General features: G+C 37.6%; 1 protein-coding gene across 2 annotated transcripts in view; it reads right to left on the bottom strand.

Moving 5' to 3' along the window:
* The window catches only part of LOC126418486 (peregrin), a 259,171-nt gene that overhangs the window by 136,584 nt on the left and 96,562 nt on the right, over positions 1-26,025 (bottom strand). For both annotated transcript variants that reach the window (XM_050085261.1, XM_050085262.1), the window contains exons 10-13: positions 17,780-17,898; positions 11,509-11,689; positions 9,348-9,641; positions 5,938-6,091 (exon numbers count right to left, since the gene is read on the bottom strand). In XM_050085261.1, the coding sequence (XP_049941218.1) occupies positions 5,938-6,091; positions 9,348-9,641; positions 11,509-11,689; positions 17,780-17,898 (748 nt within the window). The remainder of the gene's footprint in view (positions 1-5,937; positions 6,092-9,347; positions 9,642-11,508; positions 11,690-17,779; positions 17,899-26,025) is intronic.

Below are 26,025 nucleotides of genomic sequence, written 5' to 3'. Positions count from 1 at the left end.
TGATGCATGTAGTTGAAAAATACTTCATTTCCTTCACATAGATAGTTTCTCGAGTAATCAGGAAGCATTCATTGCATATTTCTTGCATCCACTGAACAACTTGCTGCTCCAAATTGTGCTGCTTTGGTCCTCTGAAGGTTTGGAATGTTGAACTGGCATTCGTTCATTTATTCTTCATCTGATGCCACATACGAACATTTACGTTGAAAATTAACAGTGCTTTAGAGCAGTGGCAGCTTTAAGAGCCCCATAGGTGAATGCTGGAAATCATGTCATTCGGAAATAAACCACGAGATATTTTCGACGAGCAAGTATATAACTGTCATTGTTCCTCATAAGCTGTGTTATTACGTTCCTGCCAAACAATAGTTTGTGATGGCCTAGCTTTGCTTTTTACAATACTCTTTATATATTAATTCACGACATTAACTTCTTCAGTGTGGCCGTATTGTCTGTAGGTAGCATATAAATATCGAAGATATTTTAAAGCCCGTCTTTGCAACTATTAGAAAATGTGTCTTCGTCATAAATACATTCCGTTTTATTGAAACTAAACATCACCAGTTGTCTGCAATGAAAGCTATTTATAATGTGGCTTTCTTTCTGGATCAAAAAATTGTTTTTTATGAAAGATATAGATATTTACTTATGATATTTTATGTTCAATAATCATGCACATCAGGGAACACTGTTGATTCAGGTCTACTCCCACACTGCTTCGTGGTGCTGCATTGTGTTGTGGTTTATACCAAGAAATGCAATGTTTCATGTGCCCTGTCCTGTGATTGGCTGACAGAAGCAAATCGGGCAGCTGCCATCTTGATTTCAGTGTTTATGGAGCTAACATATGTCTTACTTGAAGGTTTTCGTATTTATACTTGCTTATTATAGAAATATTAAGTCTCAATGATAGACCTCTCCAAAACATATCTTTTTAGTATGGTTTGTTGGCAGAAACAGCTGGTGCATGGGATAAAAATGAAGCACCAATGAGAACAGGAGACAAAACAGAGGAAGAGGGAGACTATGGAAAAGCGTTTCTGTATGTCCATCCTTGTGATGGTCTGCGAGACTTCAGCCATTCACTTCCATAAAAAATGAAACACCTGCAGCCATCATTTAGACATTATTTTATTATACTGCAACCAGTTACAGTGACTCAATACATCATCTTCAGGCCTGTATGCATAAACAGTAATGAGAGGATCATCAACTTACCAACCATGCAAATACAAAGGCAGGTTAAAAACAGAATAAAAATCACGGACAATATTATACAAGAGCATTTACAGTAACAATCTGATAAAAACCAACGGATACCTCAATTCTCACATACCTAAAACAGAATTATTTATAGTACAACAGGATGAATATCCACTCTATACCTTGTGAAAATAATAAAATTATTAATTAAATATTCCACAATTAAAATTTGGTCACTTAGATTACACACTAAACTGCAAAAACCTGAAATAACCTACCAACTACAGAAGTAACTGTAGAAAATGATAGATATATGAAAGAAATTCCAACATCAGAAATAAGTAAATAAAAAAGAAACATATATGTGCATGTAGTCTCTGCAAGGAGAACATCAACAACATTTAATTGTCAATATAGGTAAAGCTATCAAAATGACAGTCAATAGGTCATGTCAAAGTTATAAAACACTGAGGTGAAAACTGTATATGTCATATGCATAAATGAGTGTCCAAGAATGAGTCAAAAGACAAATGTAGAAAACCACCTATGTCATACCACACACAGAATATACAAAACCCAATGAAAAACATATACACATATACGTGTAAGTAGTCCTTGGAAAAGACATCCTCTTACACCAACCCATCTTCTACCAGGTACAATTAGTACAGTGTAGCAATCTTAATATTTGTATGTCCATCCACTATCCTGTTAGCCTTGCAATCTTAATGCCTATGACATTTGCTGACATTATATTATCAACTGCTTCCACGCCGTACTTGACCATATTTGATGAAGATTTTTTATATATATGATATTGTTTGTAATTGTTGACTGCTTTGCCTGGTTAGGACCAATTAGTGGATTACATACATGTTATCAGATATAATATGATTTTTCACCTGTATCTAATCCTTCAGCACAATATTGGATACATATGAAGACCCCCTCTCCAACAACAACTCACCTTTGTTATTACTGTTAACTTATCAATTGTACAATCTACAGAGGCCACATGTTCTGTGAATGTACATGATAAGTTTCTGACATTTACACAAGTTAGATTGTGGTTCTCATTTGATATTTGTATTATAGCAGTACATCAGTACATGGATATATGGATGCATTCACACAAAATGTTGTTCACCTTGAATAGTATCTTGTGAGAGTTTTCATATATTCTGTAGATGTTATGATCTAGGTGGTTTTCTACATTTGATCGTTTGACACATTTTGGACACTCATTTCATGCATATGACATAAGTATACCCCAATACAGTTTTTTTATTTTATATCTTTGACATGACACATAAATATATTTATATTGTCATTTTGATAGCTTTATCTATATTGACACTTAGATATTGTTGATGCTGTTCTTGCAAGGACTACATGCTCATAGATGCATACATCTTTGGTTTACCTACTTCTCTGATGTTGTAGTTTGTTTTGTAGATTTACCATTTTCTACAGTTATTTCTGTACATTAGTAGGCTACTTCAGGATTTTGTAATTTAGTGTATCATCTAACTGACCAGTTTTTAATTATGGAACATTAAATCACTGATTTTATTAATAAGCAGTACATTTGTACAACGTTTACAGCGGAAGTCTGTCATGATATACTATATAAGATTCTATTTTAGGTATGTGACAACAGATGTATTCTGGGACCATTATGCTTCAAAAAGAATGTCCATAAATTCTGCCTTCAGTGTATCACTACTTAATAATTTCAATACTTAGCAGAAAACTTTCGCCAATGATTAATTTGTACTACGTTTATAGTTGAAATCCGTCATGAAATACTATAAGATTCTATTTTAGGTATGTGACAATGGATGTATGTGTTGGTTTTTATCAGATGATTACTGTAAATTCATTTATATAGTAATGTCCTTGATTTTTATTCCGTTTTTAATCTGTCTTTGTATTTGCATGGATGGTAAGTTGATGAGGCTGTAATTACAATTTATGCACACAGGCTTGAAGATGGTGTACTGAGTCACCAAAGGTGGTTGCAATACAATAAAATCACATCCAAACCATGCCTGCAAGTGTTTTATTTTTTACATATGGAGAAGAGGTTATGGGTGCAGGTTCACTGAGGTTCGGGCTGCGCAGCAGGGGCGGTCATAGAGATTAAGGCCACCCCCCCATCCCGTGTCACAGCGTGCTTCACAGTTTCCTCTGCCCAAAGCCACACTGAGCTCACTGGTGCCACATTCTTATGCTGTATTTCTGCTGCCTCTTCCTTCCATCCTTCCTCCTGCTTCCTGCCTCCTTCCCCTTCCCCCAGCACACTCACTCCAACCTATATGAACACTCCCCACTGTCTAGTATGAGCCAGACAGGGTAGCATGGTCATACAGGTATTCGTACGTGCACTCTGTAGCTCTGAAGAAAGATTCATGCAAAAGTTAGCACAGTCCTCTTTCTCATTTATGTGCCTACCGATGACTCAGTGCCATACCTACTAAAATGAATGCTAACTTCTCTTTTTAAATTATTTATAAAAATGAATTTACGTGTTTACAGAAACATTCAAGCAACATTGTGCTTTCCACACTGTGACAAGAGTTCAGATATGAATCATTTCTATATCATCACAGTTATGCTCTGATGCAGAAGGAAAGACCACCACATCAACGTTTACACATCAAGACAGCAAAAATTGTGAGAACATCTATTCATTATGCTTCAAAAAGAATGTACATAAATTCTGCCTTTGTGTATCACTACTTAATAGTATCAGTTTAGCAGAAAACCTTCACCAACGATTAATGCTGTAATAGTAACAGCAGTGGGTGTTTAGAGACCTTTGGAATTTACTGGTTTTGTTTAGATGACATTATCCTTGGAAACTTCTACAGAATGGCCAGACTTTATACTGGCAGTTACTGAGCTCACATAGTTACAAAAAATAAAAATCTTGCTTCATATGGCATTGGAAAGTCCTTGGTAGAATATAAATAATTTAATTAGTGAGGTAACAATTCATAAATATTAGAGACACCGAGTTATTCCTTCAACAGACACAGACTTTCTATGCATGACCCCCCCTCCCTCTCTATCACGCATGTACACGCACATGTGCACACACACACGCACGTCCGCGCGCGCGCGCGCGCGCGCGCGCGCACATACACACACACACACACACAAAACTGGTTCACTTCTTACTTTAAGAACAAATGGCAAAAGGTCATTCTCCACAGTTTTGAAAATAGCTAAGATGTGGGTTCAAATGGGCGGCCCCTGGGGATCAGTGCTGTGGCCACCCCTGCTCCTTATTTATATAAATTATATGCCTTCTAGTATTATAGATGCTTCTAAAATATTTCTGTTTGCTCATGACACTAGCTCAGTAGTAAAGGATGTTGTGTGCAATTTGGCACTGTTTCAAGTACTGCAGTTCAAGAAGGAAGTTCATGGCTTGTAGAAAATAAATGCTTTATCACAGTAAGATCAGTTTTTACAGTTTCTAACACACAATTGAACAAACCCCGACATTTTAATTACAAAGAATGGGCACATGATTAGTGAGACTGAACAGTTCAAATTTCTAGGTGTTTAGATCAATGGTAAACTGTAGTGGAAAGCCCATGTTTAGGATCTTGTTCAAAGACTTAATGCTCACATTTTTACTATCAGAACAGTATCTGGAATAAGTGATAATTCAACATGAAGAGCAGTCTACTTTGCTTATTTTCATTCGGTTATGATGTATGGTATTGTATTTCGGGGTAACTCTTCCCATTCTCAAAGGGTATTTTTGGCTCAGGAACGGATGGTTTAGGAACGGATGGTTTCAGCAATATGTGGTGTAAGTTCGCAAACCTCTTGTTGATCCCTGTTCATTAGCCTGGGTATTCTGACATCGGTCTCTCAATCTATATATTATTTAATGTCATTTTTTGTTAACAATATCAGCTTATTCCAAAGAATTAGCAGCTTTCTCTTAGATAATACTAGGCAGAAGTCCAATCTGCATTTGTATTGCACCTCCTTGACTCTTGTGCAAAAAGAGGTGCATTATTCTGCTGCAACTATTTTCAATAAGCTACCACAAGAATTGAAAAAGTCATAGCAAAAATCCAGGTTCTTTCAAATCCAAACTGACGAGTTTCCTTGTGGATCACTCCTCCTATCCTGTTGATTAGTTCCTTGAAAAATTATGCTGATTCCTGCATTATTTTGTTGACTGCATTTCTATAAACTTATAGTTTGTCGTCTCTTAGGATTCATGAACACTTTATTATTATATCTATTATTACTTTTCTATTGTAATTTCATGTAGCGACATATTCCATGACCACGTAGATTTACTCCTCAAATTCGCCCTATGGAACAAGATGTGTAAAATAAAATACACACACATACACACATCTACTGACAGAGAAATGTAGTCAGTTTTGACTATAGAGTTGTTTTCTCTCTCTCTCTCTCTCTCTCTCTCTCTCTCTCTCTCTCTGTGTGTGTGTGTGTGTGTGTGTGTGTGTGTGTGTGTGTGTGTGCCAACTGACAACTTAGCATCTAGGCGATTTGGTGAGATGTTACATTTACTACTTAAATTATCTTTAAATTTTTATTTTAATAAATATGTCAGTTTATGTTAAAAGTACAACAGAATAAACACCAAAGTACATAAAAGCAATTTTAAAAAATTAAGAAAAAATGTAACGTTAATTAATTTTCTGTTGCTTATATAATAAGTCTCATTTGGTCATTTACCAGAACGAGCAGTCACTGCTGATGCATTGATACGCCGCCGTAACTTTGTAATAGCAGAACGAATGAGACGTAATCGTTTTGCACGAGCTGGACCAAGTTTTAAATCCTGGCATCGAACTTGAAGTTCCAGTAAACGTGCTAAAGCTTCTCGGCCCTGTAAACAAATTATCAAACAACTTAATGAGTCATAAAATTACAATACAACTTAAGAGGAAACCTAAAATAAAGTGGCATGGTTCTCAAATCCATATAACCATTTGGTTTTAGCAGCTGCTACAAATGGTAAAAATCTACTAAAAACAAAAATCAAAGATAAATACTTCAAATATCTGTGACAGAAGAAGAGTGTTTACTTTGCACCAGATAAACAGAGGCAACTGAAGTACAATTAATAAACATTTACAAATAAAGTTCAGTTTCAAAATTTTAGATTCCTTCACACACCAGAGAATAGAGAAAGTGTATATTTGGACATTAAAGAAAAAGAGCAGTCACTTAAAAACATGAGGCAAAAAGTATGAATGAGAAGTAACATAAATTGACATCCCAAATTCAAATTTGAATTTGTGTGTGTGTGTGTGTGTGTGTGTGTGTGTGTGTGTGTGTGCACTTGCATGCAAGTGTGTGTCAAGTCAAAAATTAATTGACGGGCTCTGAACAGAATACACTATCACTTTGAATTAATTATATACACAAGTTGGCCAGCCATTTTCACTGCTTCTGTTTAGGCACTTCTTTCATAAATATTAAGTAACATTTTACTTATCATGATCCTTTGTACTAATCCAAGTACATGCTGCTGCACTGACAATCCAATTTATAAGTTAGGAAATCAGGAAAAATCAAAATGAATTACAAGGAACACTACAAATTTTCCAGAAATGAAGGTATTAAGAGTGATGCCCTCAAACACTGTCTCAGGTAGTTGAAAGAATTCTGCACTGATATCTTAAGTTATGTTGTTAAAAGGGAGACATGATACGTGTTATTAGTAGGGACGGAAAAAATTCACATTTTGTGACAAATGTGAAATACAGTAGATGCAAATTCTGGCTCAAAACACGAAACACCTTAATAGGTGCTATTTCATAGCAAACAGTATCCATATGAACTGTTTTATTAGAGATGAAATAGCTTTATTTTCTGCTTATAGATACTGAAAATGTAACCAATTTTCAGTTACTGATGTTGTACTTCATCTGGTGATGCACAGTTTGAAAATATAGTGTGCATAAGAATCTTTTTCTGCATATAAATATTGAAAATGTAACTAATTTTCAGTTACTAGTGTTGTACCCCATCTGATGATGACCAATTTGGAAAGATAATGTGCTTAACAACCTGTTTGCAAAATAAAAAATGTATGCTGCAATGCACTCAATGATCTGGAGCCATGTGAACTGTGGTTGGTTGAATGGTCTACTTAAGATACACGTCGTGTAATACAATGTAGTACTCAGGCGTGGGACCTAAAATTTTATAACAAAGAAAGGCGTACAGGTTTTTGTTAGTTAAAGCTCAACAGATGGTACAATGGCTCAAAACATGGTAAAATGTGAACAGTTTTAACATGGCAAGTTAGATGGTGGATATTTTGAAATGTGGTTGCATCGAATACAGCTAGAGGTCAGGCTTGAACTACGTCATTACCAATACCTTGATAAACTTAGCAAGCAACACTTTGTGTTGTGTGTTGTTCATTGTTTTATTTTCTTATTTTGAAACAAGTGAAGCGACCAATCATGGTCTGGCATAGATTTCGATTACGACCCTTAAAACACCAGATGAGATTGGCGTTCTCTGTGACAATGTGTCATCTCTACTGTAAACGCTGATGCCCTGTGAAACGGAGGCTGGGCTTCTTTCCCTGCACCACTCCTCTCCCCTCTGGCAGTCAAAATTCTAGTTTGTTTATGCTTACGGCTGTCTGTCGCTATACCATATAGTGACTGTAAAACAAAATTTGAAACGTTTTTCAACTGCGCCAAAATTCTTCTCTTAATCTTAAACTAGAGTTATAGTACATTCGGTCCTACTTCTATGCGAAGTGCCTTGTCGCTTCTGTATCATTGCCAAGCATGAGTTACATGGTTCTAAATGCCCACAAAAGGTCAAAGTTAACAATCTGTATATTTTGTAACCATAAAATTGGTTGTGAAAAGACAAATAATGTTCAGAAACACCTTAAATTGGAAACACATTCAGTTCACTGGCAGGAAAATACTGCTGCTTTCCAAGAGAACAATTATTTTTGAAAGCTTGAGTACAGCCAGATGAAATAACAAAGGCCATTTCCAAAGAAAAAGGTGTTGAAGTTTTACCAAAAGTTAACATTCCAGTCAAAAAGGACCCATTCAGTACTTTTACAAAGACCAAATTGATTCTAATTTTGACAAAAATAGGTGTAAATTTTTAAAAACATGTGAATTTTGCAAAAAGTAGATGCTACATTTTCCAGTCACTAGTCATGAGTCATATGCCTTGATCATACATGTATGAAAAGGAACTGCAACACTGACACACAAATTGAGAAACATAATGATATTTGTCAGTTAGGTTTCATATGGACTGTAACTTTTGACTGAGAAACATCATCAAGAAAATTCACACAGAGAAGGAGGAATTCTATTTTATATTGCCTGATTTAAGATACTGTATGGCACTAAGGCAAAGAAAGCAAATAGAACTAAACCTGTTGTACACAGTTTATTTTTGTAAAATTTAGAAATAGAATACATAAAGAAACTCTAAAGCACATGAAGGGGAAAATAAGGAGGGCCAAGGAGGGAAATACATTGCAAAGTCTAGAGTTGGATGAGGTGAGCAGAAGCTGCAATGTGTTACTACTAAAATACATACCTAATCAACATAGTTAAAAAAGAAAGACTGGAAAGTTCTAGAGGAAGCTATGGGCAGTAGAAGTTTGTCAATACACAAACTCAAAATGCACGTTACTATGTAGAAGAAAAAGAAGATCGTGTATATATATGTTATTACCTATCAAATATTAAAAAAGTTACAAAAATAATGTAAAACATAATAAAATCTGAAAAATTTAACAGACAGAGTATTTACAATATTTTTTTCCTGTAAACCCATACAACAAGTCATTTCTTCACAAGAAAAACCATCAAATATTTTAGTACAGTGTATGTGCCACATACTTGAATGAAGTGTCGTCATGGGTACTTCAGAGACTTCTTAACTAAGCAAACATCTGCCAATTTCTGTTAGTGACTGTTTTTTATTTTAATACATTTTTATTGTTTACATCCAAGGAAAAAATTCTGGATCTCTATATTTTAAATCTGGAAATGCTGCACACGAACTTGGAAACCACAACAAAAACAATCATAAAGTGAGAACTGCAAAAAAATTCAGATTAAAATTAATTCAATATGTTTACATACCCCAACTTCCACTTTGCTTGTGATGTCAGCAAGTTCACGGTCAATATCAGATTCAGCATGCTGAGTCTTTACAGGAGATTCATCTGGTGGTATAAGCAATCCTGTGACTGGATCAAATTTTAGCACCTCCATATCATAGCGGGCCTGCCTTATAAGTGCTCCACCTTGCTCTCGCATACGGAGTGCAGCCCGATAAAATACGGTGTCACGAGCATTATATGCCATGCAGTTGTTTATCATCAGTAGGAAGTCCGCTTCTAGTGAATCAAGGTCTTGATATTCAAAGTTTGCTGCCTAACATAAAAAAGGTAACATTTGATAGACGACTATGTTACCACTCTGCATAAATCAGATAAGCAACCTAAAATTATCAAATCAAAACATGAAATTACATAAAAATGTTGTATGCATAATATACTGACCACAACAGTTTTGGGATCAGTAAATATGTCACATTTGGTGTCAACGTATACGTTCATTTCACTCTGCTTTCATAAATTGGAAGATGGGCCTTTTACATAAACTAAAATTCACTGAAAAATACAGTTATGGGTCTCTATATGACTCCAGACATGGAATACTAGCTCAAAAGCACACAATACAATGGTTACAGGTGATTTATATGCATGTGGCATAGATTCACAGAGATTTCAGATGATTTAGCTACTTCTCAAGATGAGTAATTCTCAGCACTTAGAAGGTGCTGGCATGGATATTAGATTTCTTAAAAACACATGCTAGAAATGTATAACAGTATGCCACTGACATCCCACCATGTCAGCATGTCGTCTGAGCTCTCATGTTATTGACATCATAAAAAAAAACCACACATAACGCAATTACCAATGATGCCGGTGTACAACAGGACAAAAGACTAGAGGATCTCACTCCCCCACCTGTGGACCGACACAGGACACTACTGTACAGTTCAGTTCACCACATATCTAGTAATACTAATTTCTGCTTCATTGTCAGACCGCAAACATAATACTGACATCCATCAAGTACAAGTGTAGAATTATTTCAAATTTCATACACGGAGTACGAAATACAGCCCCATCTAATGTGCTACCATCCTTAATGTATCACTGAGTGCTGTCTTTAAGATTAAGGGTGTTCTATTTTTAACAGACACATACAATGGGCCTATGATAATAGAGGCCTCTTTCATGATGACATCTGCAAAAAATATGGGTCAATATTCTTGTCACATAGCTGTTTGCAAAGTTTGTTAGACCTGAATCATACTCTGTAGCTGTTTTGAGGTGTGTGAGCAAGAGGAAATAAATCACCGCAATTGCTCATCAATGATTTTGTCATGACCATTTTCCAATACTTGCAGCTGTTTAAAACAGGTTCAAAGTCCAAATAACTTATGGGAATGCAGCCGGGTGACATTAACAACTGCCGACATTTTGAAAAGTTTACATTCTTGCACAGTACTTGCATGCTGCAGTTTAGCCTTGAAAATAACAGGATGTGCACCTCTGAAATATCACCTCTTGTTGGCGGCATCATCCTGACACATTTCCACAAGTTAGTTGAACATTGTACAAGCTGGGAGAAACACAGGTCTCACTAGTCCAAAGTTACACAACTGAAATTTGAGACACTCCAATATCTGAGAAGTTAACTATTTCTCAATCACAGGTCTTGTCTTTACTTTCTCTTCCTGTAATGATAACAAGTGTCTTAACTCCAAGGTGTAGCTATGCTAGACATAACATTTTTCCAAGATGCGTCAGTATATGTTGACTAATCCTGTAATTTTTTGACAAATGTATATGCATTTTGTCACCACATTAAGTCAGCTTATAGAAATGAAATCTTGATATTTTGAGCTTGAAACTAACACAAAAAAGCCAATTTTTAATAAATACATTGAGACCTTGTGCTAATATGACCAGCCATATAAAACTAATGGTTAAACTAACAAAATGGCTATAAATATTGGTCTTCAAAGACACAAAAACCATTCTTAAAACTGTGTGTGACAGATTGTTTGCATTTGTATAGCATTCTAAATGAAACCATAAAAACATATATCTGAGTTTGAGTTCTGGTCCACCATGAAATTTTAACTTGTTTATTACAGTCATTATAATGGAACATGGTGATGAAAGTGCTGAGCCCAACAGATGTAAAAGTCGAAAATTAATACCTTGACACGCATTGTTGATAAATCCATTGGCTGCTTAACAACGTCACTGTAGTCCACAACTTCTGTCTGGTCAACAGGCTCTGAGAATATTTCACCAGTGTCTTTCGTCTGCAATAGATCTATAAGACCTATCATGAAGCATTCCCGAGGACATAGTTCCATCCGCAGACAGTGTTCCCTCCTAGCAGGGTGGTAAAAGGTAAGAGAATGAATTAGATTTGTAATTTGAACACAGTTTCGATATTAAAATTTTTACAGAACACTCTAGTCATTAATTACTAATGAGAGACATGTAAGAATTTTTCCCTCACATCTCTCTCCACCCACACCCTACAACGTTGAGAGAGGGGGGGAGAAGGAGTGAGGCAGTGGGGGTTGAGGGAGAGAAAGGGGGGGGAGAGGGGAAGCGGAGAGGGGGAGGCGGGAGGGGGATGGGGAGAGGAGAGAGGGACGGGGGAGGGAGGGAGAGAAAAAGAGAGAGAGAGAGAGAAAGAGAGAGAGAGAGAGAGAGAGGGGGGGGAGGGGAGGGAGGGAGGGAGGTTTTGGTGTTTCATGTGCTAACCTATTTAGTTTAATAAGTATACAACTTTTTTTTTTTTTTTTTAGACTCTGGGATCTTTCTTTTTCTACATTACTAGCACAAAAGTGAGTAAAACAGAATGATGTACAGGGTGAGCACAAAGTCTTGCCCTGATTATAACAATTTATTAAATTTATTACAGAATAACTGTTTGATATAATAATTTAGATTTGATGCCATTACACAGGTTAGTGTTACTAGCTTTTCTTAAGACCTTACGTTAGTAAACCTCAACGTGTGTTCCATTGGTAGCTCGGAGAATGCTGAGGCCGTATTCCAGTTCCCGCCAGGTGTTTCGTAACATGTGTTCTGTCACAGTACCCACAGCAGCTTGTATCCTAGCCTTAGTTCGTTGACATCAGCAACTGATGTGATGAAGACTCTGTCCTTGGCATAGCCCTGGATATAAAATTCAAGGGGCGTAATATATGGAGAGCGGGGTGGCCAGGGTGTTGAACTGTTCCGTGGGGGTGGGGGGTGTTCTTCCATCTTGCTGGATAATTATCCCTGGTTGACATTCTTCTAACTGTGGCGTAATGAACTGTTGCAAAATGTCTACGTAAATATTAGCAGTAAAGGATTTTTCCACGAAGAAAAGTGGTCTAAAAACCCTGTTATGCATAGGCCGCACCAAACAATCACTTTTTCACTGTCTCACTGTAATTGTACAGTAGTATGTGGAGACTCTGAACCCCATATACGGACATTATGCCTATTTACTATTCCACTGACATGAAAGGTGGATTCATTGGTAAAGCATATGCGATTTAAGTAATCGTTAGCGCCATTACTCTTGTTGAGAATATCAGTTGCAAATTCAGCACGTGTCAGCAAATCATTCACTTGCAAGGCCTGCATGATTTGCACTTTGTAAACACACAACCTAAGCCTTTCATGAGGAATTTTCACCACACTTGCTTGTGGTATTTGGAGTTCACGTGATGCCTGAAGAGTTGATTTAGACGGACTCCGTTGAAATGATTACCAAACACGATCAACAGTTGCATCATTCACACGAGGCCTGCCACTTCAAGGACGATCTTCAATGCTGCCTATTTTGTTAAACTTTGCATACCATCGCTTTATTGATATAACGTCAGGTGGGCTGTGTCCATAAGACGCCTGAAATTTATGCTGAACACTGATGGGTGATTTTGTTTTTGAAACCAAAGCACACACTGCGCTTTCTCCTGCTTCGACACCATTTTGCCAGCACCTAACGTGACCTAACAGACCGTGTCAGTTTTGTGGAGCACTAGCACCATCTATTAGTCACAACAACTAGTAACACTAACCTATGTAACAAGATGAAATGTACTTATTATTGCAAACAGTTATTCTGTTACAAATTTTTATAATCAGGGCAAGACTTTGTGCTCACCCTGTATATACTGTCATAGAGCAGTTCATGACATGTTAATTGGAGCCCATAGTAAAACATCACAACATATGTGAATTTTAAAATTTTCTTGGTGAATTGAACGGAACGGAGGACGTTTTCACCAGTCTGCGACGGCTCACCTGAAGATGACTGGCAGGTGCCCTGTTGAAATATCGTGCGAAGTACTGAACGACGACCAGCTGCAAGCCCAAAATTTGTTTGAACAGTCAATTCGCCAGGAAAATTTTAAAATTCACATCAGAAGCCTTTACGGGGAGGAGATGGCCTCACATATCCGAAGTTTCGAGAAGCTACGTGGTAAAAGAGCAAAGCTTTTAAGTTCTTTAACCTTTTTATTGAGATGTCGGAACCATGGCATTATACCAAAATTTGCTAGAGTGATTCATTTCATTAAGACCACTGCTGCACGGAAGATTACTGAGAAGGCTAGTCATGCTATTGTCAAAGAGAGGATTTGCTACACAAGATGAAGGTTAGATGCTATTTCAGCAGAACTTTACCAGTTACATCTGAAGGTTGCAAGGTATCTTTCTCCTGTATCATGGGACTGGGTTGATGGAGTGACTTCGGCCAAGTTCGAGTGGATCCACAAGGATGCTAATTGTCAGCAGATATCAAAATTTGATCGTCTGTTACCACAGAAGCCGTCTTCAGAAGGGATAATGGTACAACATTCCGTTGTCAATCTCACGGAGAAGAATTTGGATGACGCGAAACTGTCTGTATTAAGCAAGGGACTCAACTTTGCACTTACACCTACAGCACCGCCATTAATAAGTATTTTGAGTGGTGTTAAAGAAGCTGTACGACGTCTTCCATTGGATGCTGCAGACGAAATAAGAAGGGAAACTTGCCGTGCTCTGTTGAAGGTTCCTCCTCAACGCAGTAATTTAACCTCTGCAGAAAGGGTTGCATTACGAAATCTAAGAGAGGACCCTGACGTAGTGGTATTGAAAGCTGACAAAGGTAATGCAACTGTTTTGTTACCTCGTGGTGTGTCTAAAGATAAGATGTATGGTCTGCTAAGTGACTCTACCTATAGGAGGATTGATTACGATCCTACAGGACGTGTGCAACGGAAAACTTCAGCACTATTAAATTCCTCCTCCTTACCGCAAGAGACCATCAAGAGGTTAAGACCGCAAGACACCATCAAGAGGTTAAGACCGGTATGTGTACCTCCAAGACTGTATGGCCTTCCAAAGATTCATAAAGAGGGTCTTCCTCTGCGTCCAATAGTGAGCAACATTGGAGCTCCTACATATGATTTAGCTAAACATCTCGCTTCCTTACTGAGACCTTTCGTAGGCAAGTGCTCACATCACATACGTAACTCAGCTGATTTTATCAATAGACTGGTGGCTCTTCATTTTAGCAGTGTAGACCTTCTAGTAAGTTTTGATGTGGTCTCACTTTTTACAAAAGTTCCTCTTGCAGATTCTTTGACACTGATTGGTAACATGTTTCCTGTAGATATCACTGTTTTGTTCAGGCACGTTCTTTCCTCAGCTGATTTTGTGTTTAATCAAGAATATTTTGAACAGACTGACGGTGTCGCCATGGGTAGCCTCCTGTCTCCTTTGGTGGCCAACCTTTTTATGGAGGATTTTGAAGAGAGAGTGCTTGAATCAGCTGCCCTGAAACCAACAGTTTTTTGGCGGTATGTGGATGACACTTTCATAGTGTGGCCTCATGGAGAAGATAAATTAATGGAGTTTCAACATCACCTCAACTCCATTCATAGCAACATCCAGTTCGCCATGGAAATAGAAAAAGATGGTTGGTTGCCTTTCTTGGACGTCCTGGTTCGAAGGAAGAATGATGGTTCTCTAGGGCATTCAGTTTACCGGAAACCCACTCATACTGATTTGTACCTGCAAGCATCGAGTTGCCATCATCCATCGCAAACCATGAGTTTGCTTAAAACACTTGTTCATAGAGCTCATACTGTCTCAGATCTAGATAGCTTACCTCAAGAACTCGCCCATCTAAAGACAGTATTAAGTGAAAATGCGTATTCCATCTGGCAGATTAACAGGGCACTAACAGTTAAAACTAAGAAGCAGGAAGTGAATAAAGAGGACAACACGCCGGAACAATCTTTAGCTTTTCTTCCTTTCGTTGGCAACACTTCATTTAAAATAGCAAGAATCCTCAGAAAATTTCTGGCAAAAGTGCTTTACCGCCCACCATCGAAGATTGCGGACCTTGTGGGATCAGTTAAGGACAATCTGTTACTATGAAAGGCCGGAATTTACAAGATACCATGCCAATGTGGTATGGCTTACATAGGTCAAACCAAACGCACCGTGAAAGAACGCTGCACTGAACATCAACGTTACACCCATCTTTTGCAGCCAAGCAAGTCCGCTATCGCTGAACATTGTATTTCTACTGGACATTCAATGGAGTGTGAGAAAACAATGATTTAGTCCACAGCAACGTCTTTCTGGGACTCCATTATTAAAGAATCTGTAGTAACACGACTGGCAGAAAATCTGTTAAACCGTGACAGCGGCTACCAGCTGGACAGTGCATGGAATCCCATCATCTCCATGATTTGCTCAAATCGAAGACGACAGAGTGCGTCCACGGCTGTGGCAAACAGCAACGCAGAGGGTGACTGAGTTCCGCTATTCCACCAGCGAGGGCGCTGCTGGTGGGCAATGTGATTCATCTATCAAGTTTTTGACGCATGCGCAGAATAGTTACAGTACGCTATATATTGCGGAACGGAGGACGTTTTTGCCAGTCTGTGACAGCTCACCTGAAGATGACTGGCAGGTGCCCAGTTGAAATATCATGCAAAGTATTGAAAGACGACCGGCTGCAAGCCCGAAATTTGTTTGAACAATCACAACATAGCTGACGAAGTGCCTAACATTGGATGCTATGAAATGCAAGGGCTCTCTGCAACAACTTTGATTATATTCTGCTCCTCTCTCCATTACACTCTTGGTATTACCATTTAATAAGTTCAAATGCAATTATATCATTGCATGACATATAGTTTAGGACATCTGATGTCATAAACATTGAGCTGTATGAAAATGAAACAGCAGGGTGAAAGTCACGAGAGATACAGATGAAATTTGTATACAAACCTGTCTAAAATATGTTAAATGTATGTGACATGTGCATATTTGGGAACAGCCATTGACAAAAAACTTCTCCTAAGCCCGTGGATTGATTTCAACCAAACATGGTACACTTACTAATATCTGGAAAGAAATACTGTGGGAGTAGGAAGCAGCACCCTCCTACTGAGGTAGTAGTGATAACATGGAGTGAGAATGAGGAGAAGAGGAGATTGACAGACAGGTAGCGGGAAAGAGGAGATGGTCACAGATATGGGAGAGAGGAAATGGACAGAGGGAGGGGGGAGGAGAAATGAACCGAGGGAGGGGGAGAGGAAACGGACAGAGCGGGAAGAGGAGGAGGTGGATGGAGGGAGGGGGGAAGAGGAGACTGATGGAGAAGGGGGGGGGGAGATGACAGAGGGAGGAAAGAGGGGATGGAAAAGGACATTAGTGTTTAATGTCCCATTGACAACAAGATCATTAGAGACAGCATAAGCCCGGATTGGGGAAGGATGGAGAAGGAAATTGGCTGTGCCCTTTCAAAGGATCTGTCCCAGCATTTGCCATAAGCAATTTAGTGAAATCAAGGAAAACCTAAATCTGGATGGCCAGATGTGAGCTTGAAGTGTAGTCCTCTCAGATGCAAGTCCAGTGTGCTAACCACTGTGCTACCTTGCTCAATGCAGGGAATGAACAGAGAGGGTGGGGCAGGAGAGGAGAGACTGAGAGAGACAGTAGGAGGAGATGGACAGAGAGAGAGAGAGAGAGAGAGAGAGAGAGAGAGAGAGAGAGAGAGAGAGAGAGTTGGGAGGAGCAGACAGGCTGAGAGAGAATGAGGAGGAGATGGATAGAGAGAGAGGGAAGAAGAGATGGACTGAAATAATCTCCAATATACTTGCTCTAACTGACCACATTCCCACATCTGCTCTTACTGAAGACAAAAGTTCTGTCATTCACCTTTAATCTTCATGTAGTGAATTCTATACATTAACAATTGGTTTATGACTATGTATTTCAAATTAACATCCTTTAATGTAATAACAAACAACTATAATAATAATGAATAGTAACAGCTCTCAAAAGAATCATGTTTAGGAACATATTATTGCCTCCAGTAATTCAGTAACTACTTATACATTTCTCAGTTATGAATTCAGATACTAATGAATACTTTAAAAATTAAATTTGATACCCATACGAGAAACTTACAATTTGCATAGTTCTTTTTTGAGCTTCTCTCGTTTGCGCACCAGTTCACAGAGGAGACGAGCTCGTTCCAAATCTTGGCGAAGGCACTGCCAAAACTTCAGTTGTCGATAAAGTTCACCCTGCAACAATACAGTAATGTATTTCAATTGCAGACTTGTCAAAACATTCAAGGAGATATTGTATAATATGCTCCTACCTTGCACTAGCAACCCGTATACAGCTGCATTATGTTCTAGAGAAAATCTTACACAACTGTTCCTTTTTACCATCCATCACAACTGTGGAACTTACTTGTTTTAGTAAATTAAACAGTCTTCACTCTTGTAACACAGTTTTTGATTTAACAATGACGTACAGATTTAAAATATTTAACAAGGGTTGCTGTCAATCATCATCCTTGTATAATACTCTATATAAGGCTCCTAGCTTTAAAACCACTGTATAATTTTTGTCATGACCTAGTGTTAATGTTTATTTCCTACATTTGTAATGTGCTGTCTTATACACTATTGTTCAGCTTCATCTTGGTCAAAGAGCGTTCCGCTCAATTTCTTCTTGTACACTGAGGTGGTACAATGTCCCTAATAAGAGTTAAAAAAAACTTCGTGTAAACACCACTACAAAATGATCTTTACTGCGAAAGTAGGACAAAATTAAAGAATGACTCTTCTGAGGAAGTAATCTTGATCATCTCAAGCACCACAGCTGATTCTTGTTAATATTAATAAGACACGACAAAAGTTATATTCTTCAGAGTGATATTTTGAATACGATATCAGAAATGACAGGATTTGTAGACAACAACATATTTGTTTTGACCAATTCTTCCAAGGAAAACAAATTTAAAAAAGGGGGATTGACAAAGACCAAATAAAATTAAACATGAAATCAGCTGCATTTTACTACACAATTTAAAAAATTTACTGTGACTACCCTAGCCTCATCCTAGATGACAAGTGCTCAAAGTCTCATATAAGATTCACAGCAAACACAGATATAATACAAGAAAGAAGCAGACTCATCAGGCTGTAGGTCAGACATGTAGATAACAAGAATTTATTCCAAAATGTCTTCAGGGGGACGTGTAGATACTATGAAAATTTTGGAAGGGAAACAATTGAAGTCAATAAAAGTACGCAGGTAATGAAAGAGAAACATGTAGGACAGGCATTTCATTTCAAAAGTGTTAAGATCTCAGATGGCTAGTAACTAAGAACATATGTAAAACTGGACAAGAATTCAAATACGTCTTTAAATGTTTATATAATGTAAATGATTGTTCAGAAAAAAGAGAGTAATGAATATAATGACACTGTAGAAGAAATGCCGCATGATGTTTTACAAAGGCACATAAAGAAGATAGTTTTTCCATATGAACAGTTTAAATTAGTCAAAAGAAATAAAGCAAACTGTCACTGATTTGGACTTCATGATAATTCAGATTGGTCTAGATTCTATGAACCCACAGACAAAGTGGTAATTCAAACTCATTAAAAAATTTTAAAATTTCGTTCTTGATTTGCATATGGTCCGTTGAGCTAAGCCACTTCCAAAGACAACTTGTTCCTTTCTCTCATTAAAATCCAATATTTTTCTATGCAGTTGATGACAATTTTAGTGAATATCTTGTACATTATGTAGAGGAGGCTGATAAGCCTGAAGTTTTTTTATGCCTTGTGTGTCTCCTTTTTTGTGAAGTACAGTTATTGTATTGTCCTGGTTTTGTGAGAGATGTTCTCCACAGACATTCTGTAAATCTGGACTACTTGGGGCGAGTCCCACTCCAAATTACTGAAAACCCCTATTATAGAAATGTTTTCTAAATTAATCATCTAAAGCTATAACTACAAATATAATATACGCAATAGTTAGATTAAAACTAGATGAATTGTAATATACTGTACAGCATATTAATCACATTGAACAATAGGGTTAAACAAATTTAAAGTTTCAACACATATTCAAAGGTTTCATTAAATTAGCTCCAATAACAAGAGCCCATGCCGTATAGACTCTTCCCATCAACACCAGCATTTTTGAAATATAGAGGTGAGAACTCAGCTCGCTTTGAGGTTGAAATATGCTATATTTAATTATCTGTGATCCACAATGGAGATATCTCAAGCATTCTAACCTGGTTAGCTTCCCAAAAAATATGATCATCAGAAAGAGTCTTCCAAATCTTCACTTAGGAACATATCATCATCCACGAAGTGTAGATGGTTCATGTCTGAGCCATCCCTATAAATTATTCTACATGAATATTTTATTATTAATAGTTATGATAAAGATAAACTACCCTCATACAAATCCTATGGACACCATTAGATTACCTGCCACTTGTCTGAGAATGCACCAACAACTCTTGACAAAAAAAGTGAATAAAGGAAATAAACAGAGAGAGGAAGAAATCCTCAGAAATATGAAAAACAGAGATACTTTTAACTAATAATGAAAGATTTTCCAGTTGAAAGATATTGATTCTGAAACTGTACAGAAGCACGCTGCGCTGCTCAATACAGAAGACCCCATACTAACAAGTATGCCAACTCATAAGCTCATACTGTAAAACCGCCATCTCATAAGCTCTTACTGTAAAACCAAAAAAACAGTTATAAAATGTTTGGAATGATATCCTCAGACTGTCTGTTTTGCAAAATATTAAAATAGACTGCAGTGAATCTCAAGGTAGTCAGTGTCTGTCGTGATCTGTGATTTAAAAAGGAATTCAATAAAAGCACTACGTCTTCAGGCCACGAGTGGCCTACCGGGACCATCCGACCGCCGTGTAATCCTCAGTGGAGGATGCGGATAGGAGGGGCGTGGGGTCAGCACACCGCTCTCCTGGTCGTTATGATGGCATTCTTGACCGAAACCGCTACTGTTCGGTTGAGTAGCTCCTCAATTGGCATCACGAGGCTGAGTGCACCCCAAAAAGGCATTCAATATTAAAAGTTAATATCTACCTCACAAACTGTAAAATATCTGAGAGATGCTTGCTGCCTCCAAGAAGACCGAGTGAAAAAGTTCTTGGATTTTGCACTGCAATGGTACGCTAGCTCAGATCCTGCTTTCAAGTGCAAGTTTGTTTCAAAACATTCCACATCTGTCATATTTCTCCCATACTTTCCTCTCAAACTGAACTTGTCAGAATTTTTCCTCTGCTCTATGCCCAAAACTAAAATGAAAGGAAGTTGTTTCCAAAGCATATAGCACATTCAGAAATCAGTAATAAAAGAAGTCGGTGTCATTAAAAAAAAAATCATTCCAGGAAATAATATTCCAAACAGCATGTACTCAATACTGGGAAATACTTTGAAGGAAACAACACTTAAAATATTGTAAAATTGTAAATGAAATGTCTATAGCACGAATCCTGTCTTCCACCACATTCTATACAACCACAAAATATCGCCATGTGCGCCACCCACTGTAACTGCAGAGTGACCTATCAGTCGTTAAGTGCTGTGTACAGGCTCCGTAAATCACTAATGTGCATAAATTGTAATGCATATTACGTGATGTTGCATGCTATATGCAGTATATCAAGACGATGATGTCACTCCGTGGAAACAAAACAGTTACGAAGAATTAAATTATGGTTAGTGTATAAAACTAAAACCAGAATGGACGAGAATGCTGCAGTTTACATCTATCACAATTTTTTTCAGTCTTCCATCTTAGTGTGCTTCTTTTGAGAATATTACACCAGAGTGCACAGTTTTCCATGCCTCAGAAACAGGTATGGCATGCAGTTCAACTCTGCTGCTGGACTGATATCGTCAGTCAGTACACACATGGTAGCAGGAGAACTGTTTTAGCATGCAAGTGACATTATATCTCTACAAAATCTCTTCAAACATTTCAAAAATGCCATGGATCCAAAAGTAAATTTGTTCATTGAGCAGTATGTCTGGCTTCTTCAAAAGATTCATGAAAATTCTGAGTTCCTCCAGCATATTACCAAAAAAACTCTTTGGAACTGTCTGCATTATTTCCATGTGCTGTTTTAGCTTTTGTTCTTTACATCACATGGTTTGTGTGTGTGTACTGAATATGGTTATATTTATCATGTGCATGTATCATATTATTTACACAAGATCCAGCTCAGCTTATCCTTTACATGTTTCAACAGATCTGAAGATATTCAGAATATGGAAGAAACAGTAACCATTTTAAACACAAATGGAACAATGGACTTAAATTAAAAAAAAAAAAATATTAGAATAATCTAGAAGTTGCATGGAATACTGTCACTTGAGTCTCACAGAAGCTTAGGCTCACCAAAACAAAAAACATGGTCAAATAATATATCCACCAATGGTATCATTTCTGTAAATGGTTGTATGTAATGAAAACTTGTTAATACTTAAGCCACATTTTGGGTAAACAATCTCTGAAAAAAGATGAATCGCAGCATATCTGATATGCAACCCACTAACGGTGCGGTCACTAGTAAGCCATAATTCACTGATATTTATATTTTTCAAGATCCAGTTAACTCAAACATTCTCTGTCTATCGCGTCCTCTTATTACTATTGCTAAAGAAAAAGAACCTATAAAGTAAATACCTATGAAGAATAAACTGTATTTATTCAGAAAGAAAAATGAATCTTCATTTTCACTACAGAATTGACATTATAATGTAGTTGGCTCACTTTTTAAATATGAATGACCCATTTAACGTAAAAGTGAATGTTGCGTTACTATGTACTCATCTGATTTGGCTACAATCTTACATAACATGAATGAAAAACTTCAGTCCAAGAAGTATCTTACAGAAAAAATGAGAAACACGTTTTCAAAATGTGAGGAACAAATAGTGGATGTGTGCTATATTAAAATGATAGCACCATTCTTCTTCTTTGATAAAGACTCTAAACAATATTACTCATTTTTTTCTGACAACTGTAATAGTAAAACAAAGTAACTACAAAGCAAGTAACTGAGTGAGAAAACAGTGACTGCCCAGTGAAAATTGAAACAGAATGTTCTCTAGCTTCCCCCTGTACGAAACAAGGACTTGAAGTCCAGTTAATGAATGAAAATTAGGGGAAAAACTTGTGCAGGTGTAAATTTTTGTACACTGGTAGGAGGGTGTGTCGTGAATAACGTGCTAAAAATCCCCACAGGTGAGGATATGAATGTGTGTGCGGGTGGCGGGGGGTGGGGGGCATTAAAGGTATTTTTTCTATTATTTTTATACTTTATGTTTCCCAGAAAAAAACTGAATTTCCTACAAAAACAGCCCTACCCACTTTTTCTCTATGACTAACACTTCCCACACTGCACAGGATGGAAAAATTGCAGAATATCATTCTAACAATATAAAATTACTGTTCAATGAAGTGGGATACAGCATATATTAAATGTGTGTACCATGTCTAGGTGCAGTAGAGCTGTATTAAGGAATAAATTGTGTTCTGGGGGTGTAACAGGGTGAAGGGGTGGGGATTGAGGGTAGAAGTACGAGGGAAATCAGGTTATTGGATTGTGGTCATGCAGTCCACCTTCTTAGATCTGCAAACTGTATAGTGAGCAGGTGATCACCCACTCTATCTTCCCCGCTACAACATAAATGGCAACTACAGGATGTTTCACGAAGTTATACCTACCCCTACAATATGCATTATGAAACACTGGTGACCCAGCGTGCAGACATGGCGAGATGTTTTATTTTTCACAAACTGCATTAACACTATATGAAATACAGTTATGTGTTACTAATAATAGTGACACAACTAATAAATAACACAAGTAACAAGCAGGGACAGAATATGTGTAAATATCTGCACACTGTTCTACACTGCTAGAGGTGAAATTGATTCTTAGTCGTCTCAATGGAAACTATAGAGTTCTTCAGGAACAGCAATGCTCCCCCCACCATGCGCATTGCTCACTTTCATTTTGCAGACAGATTATACTTCCACAGCATTTCCTGTCCAATTCTCTTATGTAAATAGACAAAAAACTTCACTGCACTTGTGTTTATATAGCGGAGTTATTTTCAGTTTGTTAAATGAGTTCTTATTTGCAGTTGGAAAGAGAGCTTTTTGGTAAAATATATTCCTATAGACATCGGCTGAGAAGTAAATAATTTTTAAGTCTGATTTTGTCAGTGACTGGATTGGTAAATGTTGCACCTTGCTGCTATCTATGAGGCATGTTCCAAAAGTAAGTGTGCTCTGACTATAATAGGCTGTGGTTTTCTTGAGGGTTGGCAACAATGAGTGGTTGAGGGGTATCCCATGAACAGAGGGAGTATCTCAGGAACACGACAGTACATAAACTCATGCTGCAATGCCCAGTTTCATGAAAGATGTTGGTAAGAAATTCCACCAAGAGCGAGTCACATACTGTGATCTACTTCCTACTTTGTGGAAGGAGTAACATCTACCAAAATTTTTTCATGGATCTGAACAGTTATGGCGAAGGTGTTAGGAACAGGATGAGTGTGCTCATGTGGTGTAGGGTGTTTAGTAGAGGCAGAACAAATGTTCATGACATATAGAGGATCAGTAAATCTTCAATTTTGACTGATGAGTTGATGCAAAAAATCAAGGAAACTGTTCGTGAGGACTGTCGATTAACAGAGGATGAAATTTCTGCAATGTTTCCACAATTCTCCAGAACTCTCTTGAAGAGACTCTCGGAGAAATGCAGGAATACCAGAAGCTGCGCACAAAATGGGTCTCAAAACACCTGACAGAGCAGTAAAAGAAAAATGCTGTGTGCAAGATGGACTCCAAAACACCTAACAGAGCAGCACAAGTAAAATCAGATCAATAGTGCCCACGAGTTTCTTGAGCAACTTGAATTGGAAGGTGAGGATTTTCTGAGCTCTGCTAGACTGGACATGAAACATGGGCGACTCATAACATGCCTAAGACAAAAAGACGGCCATAACAGCGGTGTCAAATCATTTCCCCATGTCTGTCAAAAAACTCAAAACTACAATTTTGGCAAAAAGTCTAGGGCTCAGCATTTTGGGACAGGAAAGGCATAATTCTGGTTGAATTTCTGCCTCAGGTGGAGACCATTAATGCACAATGATATTGTGGGAAAAACACACACACACACACACACACACACACACACAAAAGGAGTATTCAAAATAAATGGAGGGGAATGCTGATGACAGGAGTTTGTTTGTTGCACGACAATGACTGTTTTCACACAGCCTTGGTCACCAATTTACTCTTAGACTCATTTGGTTGGTATGTTTTGAACACATTCCCGTAACTTATGCAGAAGGAACTCTGAAGGAGTTGGCAAGAAGGTTCTTAAAGGAGGGCATGAAGAAGCTAGTGCCACAGCTCACCTCATGCACTGAATGTAATGGCAATAATTTGGAAAAACAATTAATAAGTGTGTCAATAATATCCCGTAATCTTTCTTCAAATGCACTTTTACTAAAAAAAGAAAAAAATCTAGTACACTTACTTTCTGAACGTGCCTTGTATCACTGACAGCCTGTTGTAAATCTGTGATTGTGCTCTAGTCACTTTGTGTTGAATTAAGGAATGACCAGAAAGTTACTACACAGCTCTCACCATTGTGTTACTGGCAGACTGCATAAATCTCTCCCATTCAGGACTTGTTGACACTTGTACAAGGGCTGCACTGAGAAGAGCCACTTACCACACATCCACAGTACATCTTGAAAGGTGGGTATCAATATATCTGATGGAATAGGACTGATCAAGTTTAAATCTAGAACCGTAATATGCTATAAAGTATTGCTTGCATGTTGAAATACTTGAAGTTCTTAACACCTAGGTGACCTACCTCTCTTGGAAAGGAAGAAATTAAAGCCTCTGGCACTCATCCAATAGGACAACTGTGACTGAGATGAAGCATAAATGATACCCCTCATGCTGTGAAAAATATTCCAGCCAGTGACAGTGAGACAATAAATTGACAGTGTCACATACGTATTAATAGTGTGTTACATTTGGGACAGGATTTTTTGATTGGTAGACAGCTGACAGCTCCAGCTGCTGAACTTTTTTTACATAATAGATCACTTAACAACTGAAAACAAGTACACATTTAATAAAATTGGAAATAACTTCACTATATAATCGTGAAGAACATCACATCCACCATTGATTTTAGACACTGTTTATTTGACAATTGCAATTTCGGCCTTTCAGCCATTTTCATGTGGTACCGCAAAAGATTTTGCTTCAGCGTATTTCAGACTTTAAAATCCTCTGACTTTTATACATGGCATTGTCAAAAC

The sequence above is a fragment of the Schistocerca serialis genome, chromosome 9 (genome assembly GCF_023864345.2).
Source record: "Schistocerca serialis cubense isolate TAMUIC-IGC-003099 chromosome 9, iqSchSeri2.2, whole genome shotgun sequence".
Classification (NCBI taxonomy): Eukaryota; Metazoa; Arthropoda; class Insecta; order Orthoptera; family Acrididae; genus Schistocerca; species Schistocerca serialis.
Note: the sequence above shows the minus strand (reverse complement) of the source record. Positions and strands in the feature narration are given on the sequence as shown.